The sequence below is a fragment of the Tribolium castaneum genome, chromosome 5 (genome assembly GCF_031307605.1).
Source record: "Tribolium castaneum strain GA2 chromosome 5, icTriCast1.1, whole genome shotgun sequence".
NCBI lineage: Eukaryota > Metazoa > Arthropoda > Insecta > Coleoptera > Tenebrionidae > Tribolium > Tribolium castaneum.
In genome coordinates, this window is record NC_087398.1 from 7,951,399 (window position 1) to 7,973,817 (window position 22,419).

Consider the following 22,419-nt stretch of genomic DNA (forward strand, 5'->3'; position numbering starts at 1 on the left):
ATGTATACCTAGGTTTTCACAAGCCGCTTTGGCGCACAGGTGGGCCACATAGACCAGATTTTCATTTCACTATTCTCTCACAGTTCTGATGTTTATTTAAATTAATTGGATCAGTAATTTGTCATCGGGTTTGTGCTGACCTGACAGTTTGCATTAATAACAATTTTCTAACAAGAGAATTAGGTGCTCTGATTCATTCTTCTTGTTAGTCATCGACTTTCAACAATTTTCAATCTTCCTAGAGGTATTAAAATTATTACTATCAGAAATACAAAAAAAATCAAAATTAAATTAGGTAACAAAATTGTTGGCTCGAAAAGTTTTTTGGAAAATAATTCAACAACAAGCGATTTTCAAAATTTGTCTCTTGTAAAAATTACCAAAGTTTATGAAAACCTAAACAAAGCAATATCATGGCGTTCATGATAACATTTTTATTAATTTTGTTATAAATTGGAAAATCTACAAAAAAATCCTTTCTATTATCCGAGGTTATTACAAATCTTCTAATAATTGAGCAAAGTGTAGTAAATGCTTGCGGTTTTTCTTGGATTAGGTACTTTTCTAGTTACAATTTTATTAAAATATGGAATTAATTTTTGCAATACGGAGCCCCATTTTTTATTTATCTACTACTTTGTTATAATTTTTATTTAAAGAATAATAATTTTACTATGTGTTTCTTTAGCTCCACTTTAAACCTTTACGTGGTTTAAGGGTCGAAAAATTTCAAAAAATTAAGAAAATACTTAGACATATTTTTATGGTTGGACAAGTTATGTAGCTTGCACGAACCCTAGGGTCACCCTGTATGTAATCTACTAATTAAAACGGCGATTTCAAGTTTTAGAATAAATTTTGGGTTAAATTTTTAAGGTTCACTTAGATATTAAATCTAAAAAAGAAAAAAAAATAACTCAAATACATAATTATTTCATAACAGGATATTAAATTGCCAATTTTGTAGCGACTGAAATTATTCTAAAATTATTTTTACTTTAATCTCTATGCACTGGCCATTACATTTTCAGTATAATATGATATCTACTGGAGTATTTATGTTTAAAATATTCTATTCGATTCAGGCGGTTTTAAATGGCATGGTTCATTATAAAATTTAATTGACTTGCAAAATTTTTATCTATATTTAGGGACACAGCTTTAAAAAATTGGAAATATGGGTAAAAAAAATGTTATAATAATAATTAATAATTAATAAAGGCATTGCTCCAGTTGAAAAAAAAATAACTCAAATACATAATTATTTCATAATAGGATATTAAATTGCAATTTTGTAGCGACTGAAATTATGCTAAAATTATTTTTACTTTGATCTCTATGTAATGGCCATTATATTTTCAGTATAATATAATATCTACTGGAGTATTTATGTTTAAAATATTCTATTCGATTCAGGCGGTTTTAAATGGCATGGTTCTTTATAAAATTTAATTGACTTGCAAAATTTTTATCTATGTTTAGGGACACAGTTTTATTTTAATACGTGTGAAGATCTTTACAACCCTTGATTATCCGAACGCCTATTAAGTTAATATCGCTGTTGAAATGTTTATTTTACCGAGCCATAAACACGCATTATCCCAATAGGTGCAACCACTTCAGCTATCATCTACTTAAATAAGTAAACGAAATTTCAACAGATCATCCCATAACCCCGTCAAGACGGCAATTTATCACCTCATAACTGTCTGTTGAGAGCGCCTAAAAAATGAACTCGTTTCGTAAAACCGATCACGGTTTCTATCTGTAATCTGTCCAGGATTAGTTATTGATAATTTATGTTGTCGGGTCGAGATAAGGCATCCTTTTTGACGATAAGAAAGGTTAAATATTGGGTTAGAGACGGTTCGGCCCCATATCGCACCTCTCTGTTTTGGCAATTTGGTGTCAGTTTTATCCCTCGAACAGGAATCCGATTTGTTCGATTTATGTCGATATAAATCAGAAATCAAACGTAATGAAATAACGGTATATAGTTTCATGTTTCAGTTCATTTCTCTATACAGGCCATTACAGAATTAGAATGCGTTGTTGTTCACGCCGAACATTTCCTTATTGCCAATATTTCGTCTCTGTTTAAACACCTGTTAATAAATGCAGCTCCCACACGCTCTCCCGATACGTCAAACTCAACTATTGTTTGCTCATTTCCACATTTGAAACAATTAAATTTAATTAAACGAAAAGAATAATAAGCATACCGTGCCGGCACAACTAATTTTATTTTTAGACATAAAGCAGCTAATTGCCGGCATATGCAAGCGCATTATTTTTCAATCATTAATTCGAAGAAGTCATGACATTGACGATTATAACTCGATTGCTATTTCATGCTGGGAACTATGGGAAGAAAGAAACGTTAAACGGAGCGGCGGAAACTCGATCACAACCTTATTTTAAAAAAGTTGCTCTTGTTATGACTATGACAGATCAGAGAAACATTTCTTGCATTAAATATCACTGACCTGGGACTTTGCCGGAAGTTTTCGAACAATAAATTCACGAACAGATCGAGTACCTACATTAATGCTCCACCTCCATTCGAACAAAACGTATTTTTATTGCTAATTAATTAGTAAGGACACAGGGAGCATTTTTATACAATGTGTTTTTAAATGATTCTCATCTAGTTAACTTTGGAATTGGTTTACGTGTAAAAAAATTGTGCCGCTCTGCTCAATTGTATTCTCTGTCAATATATGTCAAAACTGTCAGTTGTGATATTTACAAATTGTCAGTTAATTAATTTAATTTTTTTTATTAAAATGCAAATAAATTGTTACACTGTGCAAAAAACACTTTTATTGTCGAAGCTTATTTTCAAATCCGAGACTTAATAAAGGGAGAATGGTAATATTCGATGTCTAAATGCCTGTCATTAGTTTTACAAAGCGGCATTTCTAATTTTACATGAGAAATTCACAGACGACTAGATCGGAATCATTTAAAAACACATTTACTTCTTAAATCTAAAAAATAACAAACAAAATAATTATTATAATAGTTTACAATGCTTTTTACCAATAGATAGATAATAGGTAGATGAAACCAATGTGTATCGGTTGAATAATTAAACTAAAGCTTGATACTGAAAACTGAAGTCGAAAAAAAATTAGGACGTCAAGTTTTTCAAATATTCAAAATTATTATTAAACATTCAAAAATGTTACAGACTGCTTCTTTTTTTTTTACTATCAGGGTCTGTTTTTCTTAATACAGACTAGTAGGTAATAACCGAATAACATATTTTTATCCCAAAAAACTTAATAACTCTCTTCATAAGACTTTAAGTCTTGTTGAAAGTATGCACTATGTTCATCGCTTGACTTGAAAAAAAAAGAAAAAGTGGAAAGAAAAAGAAAAGAATATAACAAATGCCAAAGGCATAAAAAAATTGGTTCAAAAATTTTGAAAAATTAAAGATGACAGATTGAACCATCTTATTTGAACCAGCAGTAATCGGCTAACATATTTTTATCCAAAAAAACTTAATAACTCTCTTCATAAGACTTTAACTCTTGAGGAAAGCATTCATCATGTTCATCGCTTGAAAAAAAAAAGAAAAAGTGGAAAGAAAAAGAAAAGAAAATAACGAATGCGAAAGACACCACAAAAAAACTTGGTTCAAAACTTTTAAAAAATTAAAGATGACAGATTGAACCATCTTATTTGAACCAGCTGTAATCGGCTAACATATTCTTATCCAAAAAAAACTTAATACCTTGATGAAAGCATTCATCATGTTCATCGCTTGAAAAAAAAAAGAAAAAGTTGAAAGAAAAAGAAAATAACTAATGCCAAAGACACCAAAAAATATTGATTCAAAAATTTTGAAAAATTAAAGATGACAGATTGGATCATCTTATTTGAACCAGCAGTAATCGGCTAACATATTTTTATCCAAAAAACTTAATAACTCTCTTCATAAGATTATAAGTCTTGATGAAAGCATTCACCGTGTTCATCGCTTGACTTGAAAAAAAAAAAGAAAAAGTGGAAAGAAAAAGAAAAGAAAATAACGAATGCGAGACACCACAAAAAAACTTGGTTCAAAACTTTTGAAAAATTAAAGATGACAGATTGAACCATCTTATTTGAACCAGCTGTATTCGGCAAACATATTTTTATCCAAAAAAACTTAATAACTCTCTTCATAAGACTTTAACTTTTGATGAAAGCATTCATCATGTTCATCGCTTGAAAAAAAAAAGAAAAAGTGGAAAGAAAAAGAAAAGAAAATAACGAATGCGAAAGACACCAAAAAAACTTGGTTCAAAACTTTTAAAAAATTAAAGATGACAGATTGGACCATCTTATTTGAACCAGCTGTAATCGGCTAACATATTCTTATCCAAAAAAAACTTAATACCTCTTCTCATAAGACTGTAAATCTGGATAAAAACCATTTGATCGTTTAAGTTTCCTAAATTTAATTAGGATAACTTTAACACACAAAGAACAAAAGTTATTTGGGCTTAATTTACATGCACTTGACGATATTTTAAAGCAAATAAAATGTTTTACAATTAGCTTTTTTGTTATAAACGATTGCAAAAAACAAAATCAGTATAAATTATTTCTATATAAAAGAAAAACGATTTTTGTAAAATAGTTCCAAGACTTTCTTTAAAGTCAAAATTGGTTGTTGCACTACTTTTAACATTAACTCCACATTTTTTATAATGTGATGATTGAAATAAGTTCCCTGTTTATTCATCAATTCTAGAATAACGAGGCAATTTAAACAATGGGTAATTTATTAGTAATTTACGGTTTGAATATTTACTTGCATCTGAAGGTATTTGAACATAAAATGTTTTATGGGTCTTTGTTGCGAGCAAGTTCTCCCCTACTCCCTAAATCACTTGAGATGACTTGGAAATTAGCAAATGACGAAAGGTTTATTTTCTGTCGTAACGTGGGAGTAGCTATTACAAGTACGGAAGCGATTCCGAATAGGTGGTTCAGTGTAACAACCTGCGTTACAATTACAGTACCAGTCTAGTGCTTTGTTTGGCAAAGCTTCGGTGACCGTAGTAAATTTTATGGCTCCTACAATGCCATGTATGCATTAATGCTCCCTCAAGCAATCCCAGCAATCGATTGACCTATTTAGCAAATGGATTGTTTTCGCTTTTGCGGTGGAAAGCGATTTTGCAGCGGGAAAACAAGCAGTGGTGGTCCACGTCGGTTATCATTCTTGCAGGAAGTCCGTTGCCTGCATTGCGGGATAATATGGTTTTTACGTAGTACTTCTTATCAAGATCGGAATCACAAACACAGAATAACGAACTTTATCGCGGCATTATTTACACAAATGTCAAATCTTATCGCCACAATTGAGCCTATTTGAACTGGAAGTGTGTAAAAGTCCACATTTTTCTTGCGACGAAGCGGGAAAGCGATTCGAAACGCTCACGGGAGGAAAAGAACCGCTTGACACTGATTTGTTAAGGGTGGTTACAGCATTGTGAACGCAGTCACACTGCTTTAATCAAGCACGTTATTTATTGTTCCATGTCAGGCCTTAATAGAAATTTCATTATGAATTATTAAAGCGTGATTAAAAAACACTATTAGTTTTTTGCCCGGTTGTGTGTACACTCGTTCACACAATAAATTACAACCATAAAATTGATTATTTCACTTGGACGTGATAAAACTATTGATACCTTAATCTAAACCTGACCTATATTAACTAGAGACGAATTTTTGAGGTTTGATCGAATTTTGCGCAATCGGAGATCGATGATATTTTCTCAAACTGTGACCTTACGAACGGTGCTCCTTATCAACGTATGACAACGTGATCATCATGAATGTTATGTGTTCAAATTCGTTCAGTTCTAGTACAGACGCGGCTGAACTTTAACCTTTACATGACTGCTCCTTTTTGTTGCTAAGGACTTTGAAAATTGTAAAATAAATTCTAGCGATAAAGAAGTTATTAAAACAAAAACGAAGGCTTTTAATGTCATAATTATTAATTTTTATTTTTATGTGAGGAGAGTCGATGTTTTTGGAATCCAGTACAGAGTCTAAAACAGGATACAAAACGGTGATAAGAGCAGATGTGAATAACACCAAATATTGTGAATGAGACTTTTTCTAATTTAGGAATAATATTGAATAAGTGACCAAAGTTGCTTAACAATTGCATGGCAAAATGACTGATTAAATTTCATTAACTCAACATTTCAGCTAATGAAAAAACTTACTGGGAAATGTTCTTATAATTCTATTAATTAACATTTTAATTCAGATTCAGGTAGTTCAGCATTTTGTTTGTTACCTTTAAACTAATTGTTTTTCAATATATTTTAAAAAATGAAACAAAAATTACATGTTTTCGCTGAAAACATTATTTTTATCAAAGTTTTATACTGTTTACTGGAACTTAAGCAATAATTATATGAATTTAATTGACGTCGACTTATGGTTGTTTATTTTTCACTGTTTTGTGCATATACTTTGGCTTCTTAATTGGAGTAGAAATACTCGTACAGTTTGAACAGGATTAGACATTTAATAATTTATTTGCTTGTAAAAATTTAACATTTTTTGTTATTTGACTTCAATGGAGCTTCCGTTTATTTGAAAAAGTGGATTAACATTGGAAACAGAGCTCAAAGTGAATTAAATTAAACAATAATAATAAAATTGGTTTTATTTGTCTCTTTTTTATATCCTATAATGTATTCGCTACGTTTCGACAACAGCCGTTGTCATCTTCAGACAGTACCTACATTTCTTTTTGAAACGTATTAATAAATTTTAACCGTTTTCTTCACGTCATTTACTTCCACGAATAATCACTACATTATATAATACTTCATAATTTCTTACTAAATCTGAAGATGCATCTAAAAATGCAATTGTCTTATGGTCATTTATTAATTTTAATAAATGACCACAAGACAAGTAGGATACAGATATATCTTTAGATTTAGTAAAGATTTAGTAAAAAAGTATTAACATAAAATTCAGGTACTTATGTATCTACTGTCTCCACAAAAGTGATTTTTTAAAATTAAAATGACTATTATCTTAGAATTTTTTTTATATAGTGTTCCACATTAGGAATTTTTTTTACAAGAATCTGTAATTTCTGTATAATCATAAAATTTATGTAGGGTGGTTAACAAACAATTAAATTTAAAATTGCCTAACTTTTGTTGTTTTTGCTGATGCAAACCTATCTTTAATCGGCGGTTAAAAATTGAAAAAGTGAAAATGACAACCTTTTTTGCGTTTTTCTCGGAAACTGTAAGACTTAGAGCAACAAACAAAAAATCATCTGAGAGCGCTTAAATTTATCTATTTTTTCGTCTAAACCCGGAGCCGCTCCGGGCAACGGTTTTGGCTACAAATACGATTAAAGTTTTACACAAAAAAAAATTCACTACAAAGTCGGATACAGGATGAGACGAAAAATAACGAAAAAAAATCAGTACCGTTAACGTGGTTTTAAAAAATTAATTATGCTACATCTTTATATTTATATAAATTTTTATAATATATAATTTATATTTATATTTGAAAATAATTTATATTAATTTATAATAATTTTTATTAATAATTTATTAATAACACATTTTTTAACCATTCGTGATTATTTGGCTTACTTTTTTCGATCCAAGTCGGTATTTTTTAGTTAGGTAGGTACTGTTTACAAGTAGGTAACGAAAGTTTTTGTTTTTAGATTTTTAACGAATTAATTATGTTTTTGAATCCACGTTATAGTGAATTTTCCGCTCGATTTAGCAAATTTTGCGACAGAACTGAGTTTTTATCTCAAGAACTCTATTTTTCTAATTTTTGTCTCTGGGTTTTCCCGGTGGGTAAAAATCTTACATTCGAAACGTGATGAAATGACAAAATAATTACAAAATTTCTGTTACTTGTTTCAACATTACTGTATTGTTTAGAAAAAAAAACAGTTTAATGGTCTATTACCTACACTTATACCTTCCTGACGCGTGCTAAATCGGTTTTTCATTTAGCATACATAAACACTAGTTATAAAATTTAGTCATCATTTTGTATTTCAATTCAAATGGTCTAATTATTTTTTACGTTCGTTTGAAATTTGCGTTGTCGCATATGCAACTGTTTTTACAACAGCGTGTTTGTTGTGTTGTAGGTATCGATGGCCGATACACCGAGGAGCCCACGCAATACAGCCCCGCCTCTCATCATGAGGGGGCTGAGCCTTCACCCCACTCTAGAGCGACAACGCCTCTTGAATGTCTGCCCTACACAGAAACCGATCAGGAAAATTATCCCAATGTTATGCGATCGGAAGGCGATTATAACATCCTTTTCAATAACACGCGGATCGACGAGGTATAATTTTGCAAAAATGATGTTTGAGAGATTTTGATTTGGGCCTTTTCAGGTGCCCATTGACGAGACCTCCGGTACGGAGTACCTGCAGCTGGGTACCGTCCAAAATGTTTCCAATGGATCGCCGAACGGTAGTGCGAATTCTAACTCAGGGTCCCCCAGGAGAGTGGCCTTTACACATTTAAATTCGATACAGACTTCAGACCAGCACACCATCATAGGGGGGTCGCATCTCACGCAACTGACTAGCCATATTAGTTACACAGGAGATATCGAATCCACTCCTGGAGTAAACATCGCAAGGTACTTTGTTATAAAGTAAAAAATTAAACATGATTTGGTTTAAAGTTACTCCTTTTTTTTTGGTAATATTTCAAATTAAGTGTGGGGGCAAAGGTTATCTGCATCAAAATTTTTTTTTTAATTTTACAGTTGTATTAACAATTTCTAATGTCATATTTTAAATTGCTCTTATCATTAGTTTTTATAGTGAAGGCTCATTTATAAGTTTATAACTATTTTAATAGTTGTATCATTTTGATAACATTTGCTTACATAAGTGGCCAATTTTCAGATAAAAAATTTGCTTAGGGCTCACTTATTTGCATTGGGCAGAGCTCTCAATTTTATCATTCGCTAATAGTATAGATAGTGTGATACTCGTAGTTATTTACCTACTAAAAAGTGTATCACATACTACTTAGGTACTGTATGGAGCGAGGGTAATATTTATTATATTTATTATATTATTATTATTATTATTTAATTTTGAGAGAGTATTTGTGGTTACCTTACATGGAGGTGCTAATTGGTTATTTCGGCTTGTTCTGCTCAAATTAAAATTCTTGAAGCGTCTTGATAACATTATGTTACCAATATTGTTACAACTATAAATGTTGCCCATTTATAATAGCGCAACATAACATATTTCGCACAATTTAAAATTCTAGTCATGCGTGGAATATCGTATGTGACCTGAGTTAATTTTAATTTTTATTTAATGTTACGTATAATAATAGTTTTTTTATTTAATTTTAAATTATTGTGTTGAGTTGCTTCATAGCTAGTCTTCAATTATTTTGATTAAAAAAAATCTGAAAACACCTGTTTTTTTCAATTGCTTAAAACAAAACTTACAGTGGTCGTATACTTATGGTTTAATTTTAAATTTAATCAAATTGACATTTTTTGGCAGGAAATATGTAGTTGGGATTAATAAAATTAGGTATGTCGAGTTACTGAAATTAGTTGTAAATAACAGAAATTTTTCTGGAATTACTGGAATTTTTTTTTGGATTTAAAATGAATTTTTGAAATAATTGTACCCACATTACGATACCTATATTATTATACCAAATATTGATGACAGTTTCTTTCATAAAAATAGCTGAAAGTTCTTATTTTGGCTGAAGACGATTATTGTCGCACTTGCTTTCCTAAAATATGTTAATTTGTAACAATTTCTCTTACAATTAAGCAAAAACTCTTGGGAATAATTCAAATTGCTTCATTTGACTGAAAACGACATTTTTTTAAGTTGTGTTATTTTCTACATTTGTTTAATAAATCTTAAGGTTTTTTTCGTATTTATTATTTGTGTTATTTTTGAAATATATAAATTCATTTATGTTTTAAAATAATTGTCATTGTTAAAATTTGCTCAAAAATCACCCTAAAACTTTTAGTTTCTGAAAAAAAATCAAGTTTTTGGTTAAGTATATAAATTTAAAACAGTTACAACGGACTTTAGAAATTTTTTTCCAAAAGACAAGAATTAAAGATGATAATAAGACCGAAGAATGCAACTGTCCATTATTCAGTTACATATGAAAATGGAAATTTATTTATTTATTTAACAAATAAATAAATAAATTAAAAATAAATTTTAATTTAAATATATTTATTTATTTAATAATTGATTTAAAGAATAAACAGACAATAAGTAATAAAATTTTCCCAACTATTAGATTTATTGATAGTTTGAACCTTAAAGACATTATTTATTAATTTTTTTTATCAAAATCGCACGTTTCCACTTGGAGTTATCGGAAATAAGTAATTTAGAATTGCATACCTAGATAATATATTAATTTGGAATTGCGGAATTAGTTGTACCTACACATTTTTTTTCAAGTTATCGGCTCGTCATTAAATAATGAGGTACACAAGCGAAGAATATAGCTGATGATAGTAAAAATGCTTTGTGAGTCACCTGAGAGGTAAACTGTAATAACTTCGTATAGTTTCTAGCTGAAAACAGTGAAATGTGAATCACTGATGACTGTAATTAGAACAATACCAACAATAAATTTGAAGCTAATTATTATTACAACAAAATTACTTTGATTGCATTCAATGTTTAGGATTTATTTTGTAGTTTGTAATAATTTAAACAAAGGTAAAAAATATAAATTTTAATAGTTGTTTCAGAAAAAAAATATTGCCGTAAACAAATTAAAGACTTTCAAAACAAAAACTACAACAATCACATTTTTTCCCTGAATTATTTTTTTTAAGAAAATAGTTTAATAAGCAAAATTTCATACAGTGTGATCCACTTTGTAATTATTTCAACTTATTCCGAAATTTTAATGAATGGCTGAAAGTTAGTTATTAGACATTTTAACACAAAAAAAAAAATCGTCAATTCGTGTACCTTGTAGTAACTAACATAAAATTGGTTTTTAATTAATGAGCGGTTGATATTTAGGAAATTATTGTGTGTTTCACAAAACAACCATTTCAGTGTCATCACAATTTAATGGGAATTTAAAAAAATTTAGAGCTAGTCGAGTCAATGAATAGACATATGAAACCATAAATTGTACCGAATTTCGAAGCCTGGCCCGTTTTAACGCATTTTTGCTGTAAACGTCATCCAGCTTCAAACATATGAGAAGTGAGGATGAGTGTCAAAACATTTATGTTGAAGGACGAAAATTACCATCGGGTTTCGACTCCCACAGGCGATCAGATATCAGTAGACGTATCATTAACAGAACTCAATTAGCCAAACCAGCAACTGGTGCGAATATTTTTAAGTAATAATAAACTGACCATTCCACGAAAAAATGAAATAATCTAATAGATGATTGGATACGCATTGTGAGTCACTTGTGCATGTTGTCTTCCAGTAAGTCGTGTTTATAAGCAAATTATATCGCCATGAGTTAAATTACATTCTTTTATAGTTCACTTGTCGTGTCGCGTTTCAGTAGCTGTCCAATTCGATGCTTGGCTATTATTCTAACAAAGAATCGAATTCTTGTTTGACGTTTTGTCACGCCAAGGTCGTGGATGGAATTGTTGTTTTCGATGTTGGGTAGTCATTTATAAACATTTACAGATTCCTTTCCTAATGTCTTTTACAAATTGACCGTCTAGCTGCCCACCAGACGCACCCTTATCTAAAAAACTATTAGGAAATTACCAGTTTGTCGACTCTATCAGCCGTAGGTTTTCAGGACGCGCTCCAATATGCACTTTTACAGAAATCAGTTTTTGTCGTTTAACGTATTCAACAGGAAGCGCTCTTATCAGTCAAATTTTCCCGTCCTGTTCCATATGGACTGAATAATTCATTTTGCGCCTCGATTATAATTCGTAAAAGTCGGGAAAACGCCGGAAATAAGCCGCTTGATCGCCTCCACGTGCGAGCGAATTCCTCCACCAGCTACCGGTACACGAAGTTGTACTTATTGCAACCGGTGTTCGGTCTTGTGCTCTGGCACGCGACCGACACTTGGACGCAGAACGTAGAATTAATTAAAATAAAAAATAATTCGTTTCAAACTAGTCTGACCTGCAATTAGGAAGGTATCATTGCAACACTGGTCTTGGCATTGACTTTCGTTTTGTTGACGGTTCAGTTTATAAACCTGACGGTTAATGAACTTAAATATTTTTATTCTAATGATTATAAACAATGCCACAAGAATCGTCTTTGTTTTTGGTTTTGCCTCCAGGAAACGCGCCGCTTGAGTGGGAGGCAATTTCAGCAAACGTGCGCTATTACGTTTTTTAATGCCATTTTTCTTGGCAGCAAGGTGCGTTTAAATGTGTATTTTCTTATCAATAGCGTAACGAGCACATTACCCCGTTTTACTGATAACGAAACCCGCATGTTATTACCAATGCTGGCGGAAAACCGAGTATTTTACATCGAAAAATACGCTGGAAAACAATGAAGAAAACGCGCTTGTAATTGCCGTGGCAGGACTGAAAGCCCATAAGAATTATTGCAACAACACACAGTTACACTAAATTAACAACGTAGATCTTTTTGTGTAAGAAGTGTTTGATTTATTTTTATTTAAAATTAGCCTCAGTTCAAGTGTTAATATTGATTTAAAAATATGATAACTGATTTAAAAATTCCACAGTTTGAACTGGATATGCTGATTACAAAACGCTATCTCTTAATAAATACATGCACAAATTCTTTACATCCCACGGCTTTAATTGGCTTCATTTTTAGACGCTTTAGCAGCAATTTTTGATAAAACTGGCCCTTCATTTTGAAATTAATAAGTTGGCATCAGTGAAATAAATAGAGAAGAAAATGTAAAAATTGAACAACTTACAGTACAGTAACTGTTATTAGTTGGCAGTAAATAAAAGTAATAAGAAACATACACAGTGATTAGTGATTATAAATATCTGTACTTTATTTAATTGAAAAAGATATACTAGTACCTAAAGTCCATTCAGAATTAAAAGAAATTGTCAAATTGTTTAAAGGTTGGCAACTCCATTTAAAATTAGTCGTCTAGGCTTCGTTCCTATGGCAATGTGGCAGGGTTCCAACATAATTTCAATTTTTTTTAACAAACATATTATTATTATTATTATTATTATTACTATTACAACATTTATAAATTTATTTTAAAGTATTTAAAAATTTAAAATATTTAAAATTAAATACCTTGGTATATGTACTCAAACTTAGAAAAACCAACATTAAATATACATATTATTAAGATATTTGAATGCCACATAATAAACAAAATAATAATTAATTTGGAAAAAACCTGAATGGCAAACTTAGAACAAAGAAATGTATTAGTATTAAAAAAATTAAATAACTTGAAAACAAAAATATTTTAAAATGTGATTTGATCAACTTTAGGTGATATGGCTATTGTTTGTGTTAAAAATTTCCCTAACTGGTGGTTTGCCAAAAATGATCTCGATAACGCTCTCAACTCGCTAAAACTGCGGTCGAAATAATTAAAACATTAAAACCGCAGATTAATCGAGAATCATTTTTTGTGCTCTTGAAAATCATGAACATTAGGAGCATATTAATTAGTTGTCACATGTGAAGCAATCTTTGAAAACGATAATTAATTTATTAGACCTTCTCATTGCAGTTGATATCACTTATGGTATCAATTTTCTAATTTAATTGCTGTTGCATATCAACTGCGATTGTTCCAAGGACACAAAGTCGGATCTGAAATATTTTTGGTTTTTTAGTTATTTTGTCATTAAAAAGTAATTAACCATGCTACGTGCCAAATTTAAACAAATTCAATTTAGTCTAATTGGAGTAAATGGCCTCTTAAGGTTAAACAAATTACGTATTTTTGTTTTAAACGCCAATAAAATTATTTTCAAAGTAAACGCATTAGCTATTTTTGCTTTTCCGCACGTATTTTTCACGAACATGCTTATTTTTGTAAATAACGCGCGACTCAATGCTCCGAACTGATTAGAACCCGAAAGTGAAAGAAGTGGGTAAAAAAACTTTCGGCAAGTATACATAATTTTTTGTGCAGCCGTTTAACACACATTTAAGCTAAAAAAATAAAATCTTTATAATGGCAAATTCTTTTCTGCTAATAGACAATGAGGTCAAATAAAAATTGTGCTTTGAGAATATTAAAAGAATGCTAAAATTGGTCCAGTTCCAAAACGTACATCTCCAGCTTTATTAACTTTTCTGGAAACGACAAAACTTGTCTCCAAAGTTATCGTCGTTGATAAATTCAAAAACTATCAAAGTATAACAAAGAAAAAAAAAACAAAAAAGTTTTCGTCAAAAAAATTAAGGAAGTAATGTATGTCGAGCAAATTTTTTGTCCTTTTGGTGGCAGTGAGGAAGGGGTTTGGTGACGTTGTGTTGTGGCTTGCCGGTCTGTGCCGTGACGTCAGAGCGTCGCCCCCACGTGATCGTGGCAGCTTTGTAAGATGGTTCGTTCGGTTTGCCCAACAATTAGTAATCCATTGTCAGTTGTCGTACTTTGTCCGAAGTGTTCGGGCGATGCTTCAAAAATCCGTGCGCGCGTCCACTCCAAATAAAAACCTTGTGTCAAGTACGTGTTCCTCACCCGAGAGATGGATTTAAATTTTTTACAACACAAGTTAGTTTTTGCCACCTTTATTTTAGCCAGTTTTTCCCCTTGCATGCTGCCATGCGGCCCAGTCAGTGGTGCATCCGTGATTAAATTATCGCTCATTTATCGTCCTCCAGTGATTAGATTGTTGTATCAAAGCTGGTCATGTCTTCGATACTTAGACACCTCCTAGCGAAGAAGTGGGTGTTTTTATGGTCGCTGTATCAATTCCCGCTGCTTTGATCTAGTTTTTGCGTTTTTTATGGCAACGTTGCTGAAAATTTTCAATTTTTACAGCTCTTTGTACTCTCGAAATCCGAGCAGTTACACGACTGGGACCATGCCTTACTACGGGACGGGATCGCCGGAGTTGTCCTCGCAATCGACCCAACTCTGGACCAACTCAGGTATTTTTTAATTAAATGTGCGATAAAGCCGCGTTTTGTTGTGGAGCCACGGCGATAAGCCGAAAAATGTTTTGGTGGACTAAACGGATGTTTTTATGGTTTTGTGTTTTGCACACCGAAAAGTGAATAAACTCCTTATTTACTCAATTTTATTCAAATGTTGTGCAACTGTTTTAATCACAAGATTTTCCAATAATGTAGACGAACGGTCGGTGCTCGTTATCAGCCATATTTATTTTATTTTGTTTTAATCGACTCCAAATTAGTTAAAATTATAAAAACCTTTCTATGTTTATTTGTTTTGTTTGAATTTGTGCGAGTTACATTATACTAAAAATATATTTGCATTAAGAAAACACGGGAATTGTTGTACCCGTGTGCTCATTTGTTTATTTATTTCCACTGTTACAAGAGAAAAAAGTGTTGAACACGTCGGTTTAATTCCAAAGTGCAAGTAGGTGTTCGAAAGAACTCGGAGCTTTATTTTGTTGAAATAATAAGAGATAAAACTGCGGTCTGTATCGCATTGTTTTTGTTACTGACCTGCTACAAACAACTTTAAAAATAAAGTAATGCAATCAATATTGTCAATAGTCAAACACACGTGATAATTTAATGAAATAAGCGCAAAAATATAATCAAGTGTCCCAAATGACCCTTTGCGATAATTCGAGTGATAAACTTGAAAAAATTGATAATTTTTGTTATTTTTACGATCCAGCATCCTACAGTTTGTCAACTCCGAAGTCTAGACATTTCTCAATTGATAAAACATTCTAGGATTAAATTCCAACGCTGGACTGGTGCTAGCTGAAGAGTATCCAAAGGTGACTTCCTCGACGGCTCTGCCGGCATTCAACCGCTTGTCGACCCTTCACACGAACTCTCACCACCGAAGCGCCCCGTATACGGTGCCAAGCTCGTCGAATTACAACGACTGGCAGTACGGGGAGCCCACGGGGACGCTCCAGTACAACATCCTGAGTCCTGGGGCCTCGCGAAACCGCCCCCTGTCGGCCTCAGCCTCCCTCTCGGCAAGTAAGTCGATTTTGAATGCATCGGTTGCGGGCTAAATCATTTCCTCATTTTCCTAGCTTTAGTGGAAACGAATGTAAGTACTAAGTGCTTATTTTTATCAAAAACGCTCTATCGTAAGAAAGCAAATAACTGAATTTCTAATAGTCGATTCATGTTTCTAAAGTCGGTTTGTGTGTACAGATACAAGAAGAACGCCGTTCCTTAGTTTGATAACAAGTCGCAAGTCTCTTATTGTTGATGCAATTATTAAAAGCACTTGCCAAAGGGTCTTCATAATACGCGATCAAAACAAGAACGTGATAAAATTACTGAACTTTAATCGGTAAGAGTACAAAAATTTATTTCTTTAAAAATAAAGTCGTATCGATTTATCAAAAAAACAACGTTCAGTAAATTCCATACTCTAAATCCTGACCCACGCTGCAAGAGCTAATTGCACTGATTAAAATGTTTAATGATTCATGGTATTTTTATTAAATCTTTGACTCGATAATTAACTCGTCTTGGCATTGCGCGATTTAATTTCAATAACAGATTTGATTTTTTTTTAATCCCTATACGTGCCAAATGCCACGGAAGACACTAAATAATAAACGTAAAACTATACTTCTATTTATTTATATTAAAACAATTAAATAATCAAACTGTCATAATCGAATTTGTTTAATCACAGATTAAAAAATAATAATCTTATCTGAATACACGCCGAATTAATGGCTATACATAATTATTTATTTCCAAATAGTACTATAAAAGAAAAGTTTCAAATTAATTATACCAACAGTCACATCAGAAAATGTCTTGTGAAAAGCTGTTAAGTAATCATACTTTCTACAATTCCTGATTAACTGCTTTATGATAAGTTGAGGACTTTTGCAACTATTTCTGTGTTTAATGCTCTCTTTTACTAATTACACTTGGTGACTCGCAAAATAAAAATATGGGAAGTGAGTCTTCTAAAAGTTTATTTTTGATAGTATATCTCAAAAACTAATAATACCGCAGAATTCAGCGTTTGTTATTAAATACTTTATATTATTTATGCATATGATTTTTTTTATTTTCTGCAAATCATTATAGATAATTAAAATTAATTAATTTAACTTGGTCGCTACATTTTTTTTGGTTTTTATTTTAGAACAAGCGATGCTTAAATGCTGTTTTGTTATAATTTTGGTGCTATAAAAAAATAAGTTTTTTTTGCTTTTTTGTAAATAATATTTATAATTAGTTACCTAATGAAATATTTTGAAATTATTTACATTTATAGCAAAAAATTGTCTTTAAGTTATGATTTTTTAATTTGCCATTTTTATATATAAACTATTTGCTCGAAAAGTATTAGTCGTAGGTTAAAGATTCTTTTAATTGAAAGAGCTTTTCAAAGAAAATCGACACAAATTTCAACTAAACCAGATAAATTAACCCTTTTACTTTGCTGTAAAAAAATTGTATATTACGTAAAATGAGCCATAGAGTTCAAGCTGTTTTGCCTTAGGACTTTCAGTTTTGGAGTTACAAATTTTTCTAATAAAAAATAAAAAAAGTCTCTATAGCCGGATCCGTTGCCTCGGAGCGACTCCTGGTTTTCACCGGAAAATAGACAACTTTTGCGCATTCTGATGGTTTTTTGGTTTTAGCTCAAACTTTTATAATTTCTGCGATTTCAAAGCGATATTTAAAAAAACTTCAATTTTTAAACGCCGATTATGAAACTAAAAGTTTTAAGAGAAAACGTCTTATTTCATCGTAAAAAGGTGATCAAAACCTATGAGATAGAATAGATTTAAATCGATTTTGACACACTTTAGAAAATTGTCATTTAATTTTTGTATTTTCTCAACACTATTTGAAAAAGTGGAACTCTTTTCATGTACACTCATGTAAAATAATCCGAGGAATCGATTGGCGTCGAGAAAATCCCAAATTCCCAATAGTTTTAGTAGCAAACGCTGATTTCAGTGCCCTTCTCAAAAATTACAGACAAAATTATATTTTAATTTTTTACTCTGTATAGTTTTACTCCGTTTATACAGCAGCCATTGTATTTGTTTGTTTTTAAATCCACTAATTTATTTTGAATGTTTCTCGAAGCCTTGCCTTTGGCACTTTTTGAATAAACACATCATCACAGTTCTGGTGGCACTTGATCCCTTTGGAGTGAGCACCCATGTCATCGATTTATGATTGTGCGACGGCACATTTAAAGAAGCCCCAAATATGCGGTTACATGGTCACTATGTGTGGCTTGCAGAGTGACAGAAAGCAGATAAGGGGCGTAAACCCTTGGGATGTGTTTGGTATCTTTTACACATCAAGCGTGTGCGTTTTTTGCTTTTTGCTACAAATTGTGTGACATTCTTTTTAGGTCACCTAAGTGCCAACATGTGTTGCAACAAGGTCTGTACAACGTAATTTTTTATTAACGCGCTCATGAAAATATCGATTACAAATATTGCAATAAACAATACGTTTAAACACAAAACTTCGGGTAGGTCTGTGCTCCTGTCTGATTTATTGGAAATCCGACACCGGTTAGGTGCGTGGCGCCAGATTTTTTCCTAGGGCATGCCTCAACGATTAAGATTTCAAGCCTAGTGCCATAAATCTTCATCCTGCAGCTGAAAGCTTTGCCATTTTTTCAACCGAAACCGCATTTTTCAATCCGAATAATAAATTTCGTAAAATTGAACAGACTACTCGCCGGGTTTTAATGTTATTTATGACAAACATTATGAGATCTGGCTAGATGAAGAGTGCATCTGCGGAAAACAGATGTACTACAGCGATTTAAAGATCCTAAAACGTTCGACTATATTTATCATAAGTGGCCACTACAACGGTTTCGTTGAAAATGCAAGAATTTATTATTATTGCACGGCTTCATTAAATAATTTGATTAAAATTTGATAAAAAATTATGTCATTTACTTACAAAAATAAGAAAATAACTGTACGAATACCTCAAATTTGATGATGAACGTAGAACATTGTTTGTGTTTGATTCATTACGCAGAGCATTCCGTGCATTATCGCAAATGGCTAACTAAAATGCCACCGATTTTTATCTCGTGATTTAACGATTACGTCGTATGATATCAAGGAATGCCCACGGCTCGTCATATTGAATATCTGAATGAGTATTCCCATAGATGTTGCGTCTTCTGCATGCATTCCTTTTTCTTCCTAGAAGCGCAACCATGACGCAGCACAACAGCGTGTGATTATTAAATGAACCTTTTGTTGTTATTTTAGTTTTTGCATCTTGGAACAAAATTGTGACCTAGTAAGCTTTTAAACTGCTACCGCCGTGCTTATATCGAACTGATACAATAAACTCGTGAGAAATATTTACTCGACTGATTTAGCTCACGGTTTGATGATATTCGATATTTTCTAAACCTAATAATTACGATTTTATGAGTGTCTGGAGGACGTAAGTTTTTTTTAAATTTGCATACGCAACGAAATAGCCGACTGAACAAACCGTCATCATCTTTAACGTTATTATATAGAACACTTAGGTGTTTTTCAAGGTTGTTGCAAACGCTACACATTTAAAAATTAATACGATTTTAAATAATGTTCCGTTTCTTGGAATTTGGGTATTAGGAAAGTTCCAGACACGTTATTAATGATCGAAGTCGGGATGATTTCGATCGATTCGGATGTGAACTGTTTCTGTCATTCATAAATTAACCTGCAATTAAGATAAAAGGATGTTGTTTAATATCTTGGCACGCGTCTGAAGTAAGTCTGGCGATAAAGTATGTGTATTTGGTTAAGTGGTGGCGCATCGACTTACTCCGACATTTCCGGTATGTTGGCTGTCTCTAAGTACTTAGTCTTACCTGTTTCCGCTTCATACAATACCCTCGTCTGTGTACCCATTTGGAAAAGTCAATAGCAAGCGTTAAAAATCGGGGAATTTCAATAATGTGACTCAATTCGAAGGAATTTTCCCGGTGGCGGATTTACACTTATTAAAAATGTAAAAACTGTACTAATAAGTTTGGAGGGTAAATCCGCCCCTGGGCTGGAGGATCCCTTTCATGGGCAAACATTGATTGATTTGATTTTCCAACTAGTAGACCCCCGTGCCGAGTATTTTACGGAGGGACGAGAATGCGTGAACTGTGGTGCCATCGATACCCCTTTATGGAGAAGAGATGGTACTGGCCATTACCTGTGCAATGCTTGTGGCCTTTACCACAAGATGAACGGCATGAACCGGCCCCTTGTCAAGCAGCCTCGTAGATTGGTACTTTTACACTTATATGTCTATCATCATGTCGTATTCGCCGGTCGACCGAACAACATTTCTGCATGTCATTTGGGCAATAATCGCATGACTCATTTAACCTTAGGTTTAGCGATAGTTTCGGAAATTTTGTGATATTGGCTTGACGGCGCGACGTCTTGCCACCGTTGTTCGGTCTTCTGATGCGATTTGTAAGCGTAAAACACCCCCGATGTGCGAGGCAAAGCTGCTACAGTCGGTTCCTTTTTTATCATATCTACCAAGATAAGGCTAACCTCCCTGTTTATTTGCGTTGCAGTGGCGGCAGAGCCAGGCCACGGGGGTGTTCCTGATTACTACAAGAACTACTACCATGGGTATAATGGGGCCAATAGGGCCCCGGCTTTGCACACCACCGAAGAAAAGTCCAGTCGCCGTTTGGTAGGTTCACCTCTTTGACCAAAACACTCTCTCTTTCTTTCTCCCTGCAATTAATACCACAAACCCCTTCGAAGTGGACTAATTAAAACATGTACGCTTTTTAAATATTTAAACATATGCTTACACGCCAGTTTTTGAACTAGAAGAACTACAATTATATAAAACATAAGTTAAAAAAGTGAATATTCGTTTCGTTTCTGAGTAGAACGTTAATAAATCGTTATTTCAGCATCACATCAGATACTTACTAATTAGGTGAAAGTAGCCTACATTGTACCATTTTTTTAACATATTCTGAACAAAGTACTACTTGATATAAATTATTAAGAAAAAAATGAGGTATGGTAGGTTAATATATTTGAAACCTTATTTAATTTTTTCGTTAATTTTAAGAACAAACTACAAAAAACCCAAAATTTTGAGGACTTACAAGTGGTACAATGTTGGCAACTGGTTGTTTAAATTATACCACTTGATATCCTATGGAGTACCATTCACTAAATTGTTATAAAAGCGTTAAACTTTTATAGAACCCTCAACAACACTTTATTTTCATGAAAAAATATTGCATATATAGATTTAATATCCACAAATTAAATCTAAGATTTCCTAATTTATTGTCCTTACCATATTTTCATACAAGTCTGTTCCTGCGTTCGTTTACTTATAACGCAGTTTCTGTTTATAATAAATTAAATCGCAAAGAAGTAAAAAAAAATTAAATAAGCGGACAAGCAGCGTATAAAATATCAATAAAAAATTTATAATTTTTCTTTTTTTTGCTGTTATTTATTTTCCTCTTTTTATTCACATTTTTTTTTCTTGTTTTGTTTTCGTTTTGTTTATTTTTATTTATTCTTTTTTTCTATTAATTTCCTATTTATTATTATTATTCAGTATAACTTTTACGGGAAATATTTTGGCAAAATGATCTAAAATAAGGTATATATCTATGTAGTTAATACAAATAACTTTTTTTAGGGTTAAATCACTACTTTTTGAAATACTTAAAACTATAAAAATAGTACCAGATTAGTCTTTTAACTCTCTCAAATGAAACAGGATTTGAAATTACCAATAGAACAATTTATTTCGGTGGTACCTTTTTGGAAGTGTAAACAAATAAATAAAAATGAAATTACAGAAACAATCATAAAGTTAAAAATGCATTTGTATAGGTAAAAGGATGCTAAACTATTGTAATTTGTAGATAATTAACATGCAGTGAATATTATTTGAAATAATAGCGCAAAAAGTATTACGAAAAATTGAAGCAGAATTACACAAGTCAGAAATTTGTTTTTTCGTGGATAATAATAACACAATAAAGCCTTTAGCTACTGTTTTGACTGCTTTGAATTATAGTGCACTGTCAAATTACTCTCTGCTGGAAAGTTAAAAGTCATTGTAAGCACTAAAAATTTGCAAAGCCACAATTTAAGCACCGGTACAAAATAGGTTACTTTCTATCATATTTTTTTAAAACGCAATAATTTTTTCTGCAAACTAATTTCAGTTGTTTGGGTATTAGATTTTGAAAATTAGTCCACTTCGTCTGAAAGAAATTTTTTGCCACACTTCTTTAATCC

The 22,419-nt window shown here is 32.0% G+C and overlaps 1 protein-coding gene across 3 annotated transcripts in view; it reads left to right on the forward strand.

The window, feature by feature from the left end:
• The window catches only part of LOC661909 (transcription factor GATA-4), a 28,184-nt gene that overhangs the window by 3,968 nt on the left and 1,797 nt on the right, over positions 1-22,419 (forward strand). The window contains exons 2-6 of one of the 3 annotated variants that reach the window (XM_968040.5): positions 8,165-8,367; positions 8,420-8,670; positions 15,003-15,112; positions 15,893-16,150; positions 20,238-20,410. In XM_968040.5, coding sequence (XP_973133.4) covers positions 8,165-8,367; positions 8,420-8,670; positions 15,003-15,112; positions 15,893-16,150; positions 20,238-20,410 — 995 coding nt within the window. Of the gene's footprint in view, positions 1-8,164; positions 8,368-8,419; positions 8,671-15,002; positions 15,113-15,892; positions 16,151-20,237; positions 20,411-20,708; positions 20,831-22,419 lie in introns of all 3 variants that reach the window. The other 2 variants (XM_008202273.3, XM_008202274.3) reach the window with 2 other exon arrangements.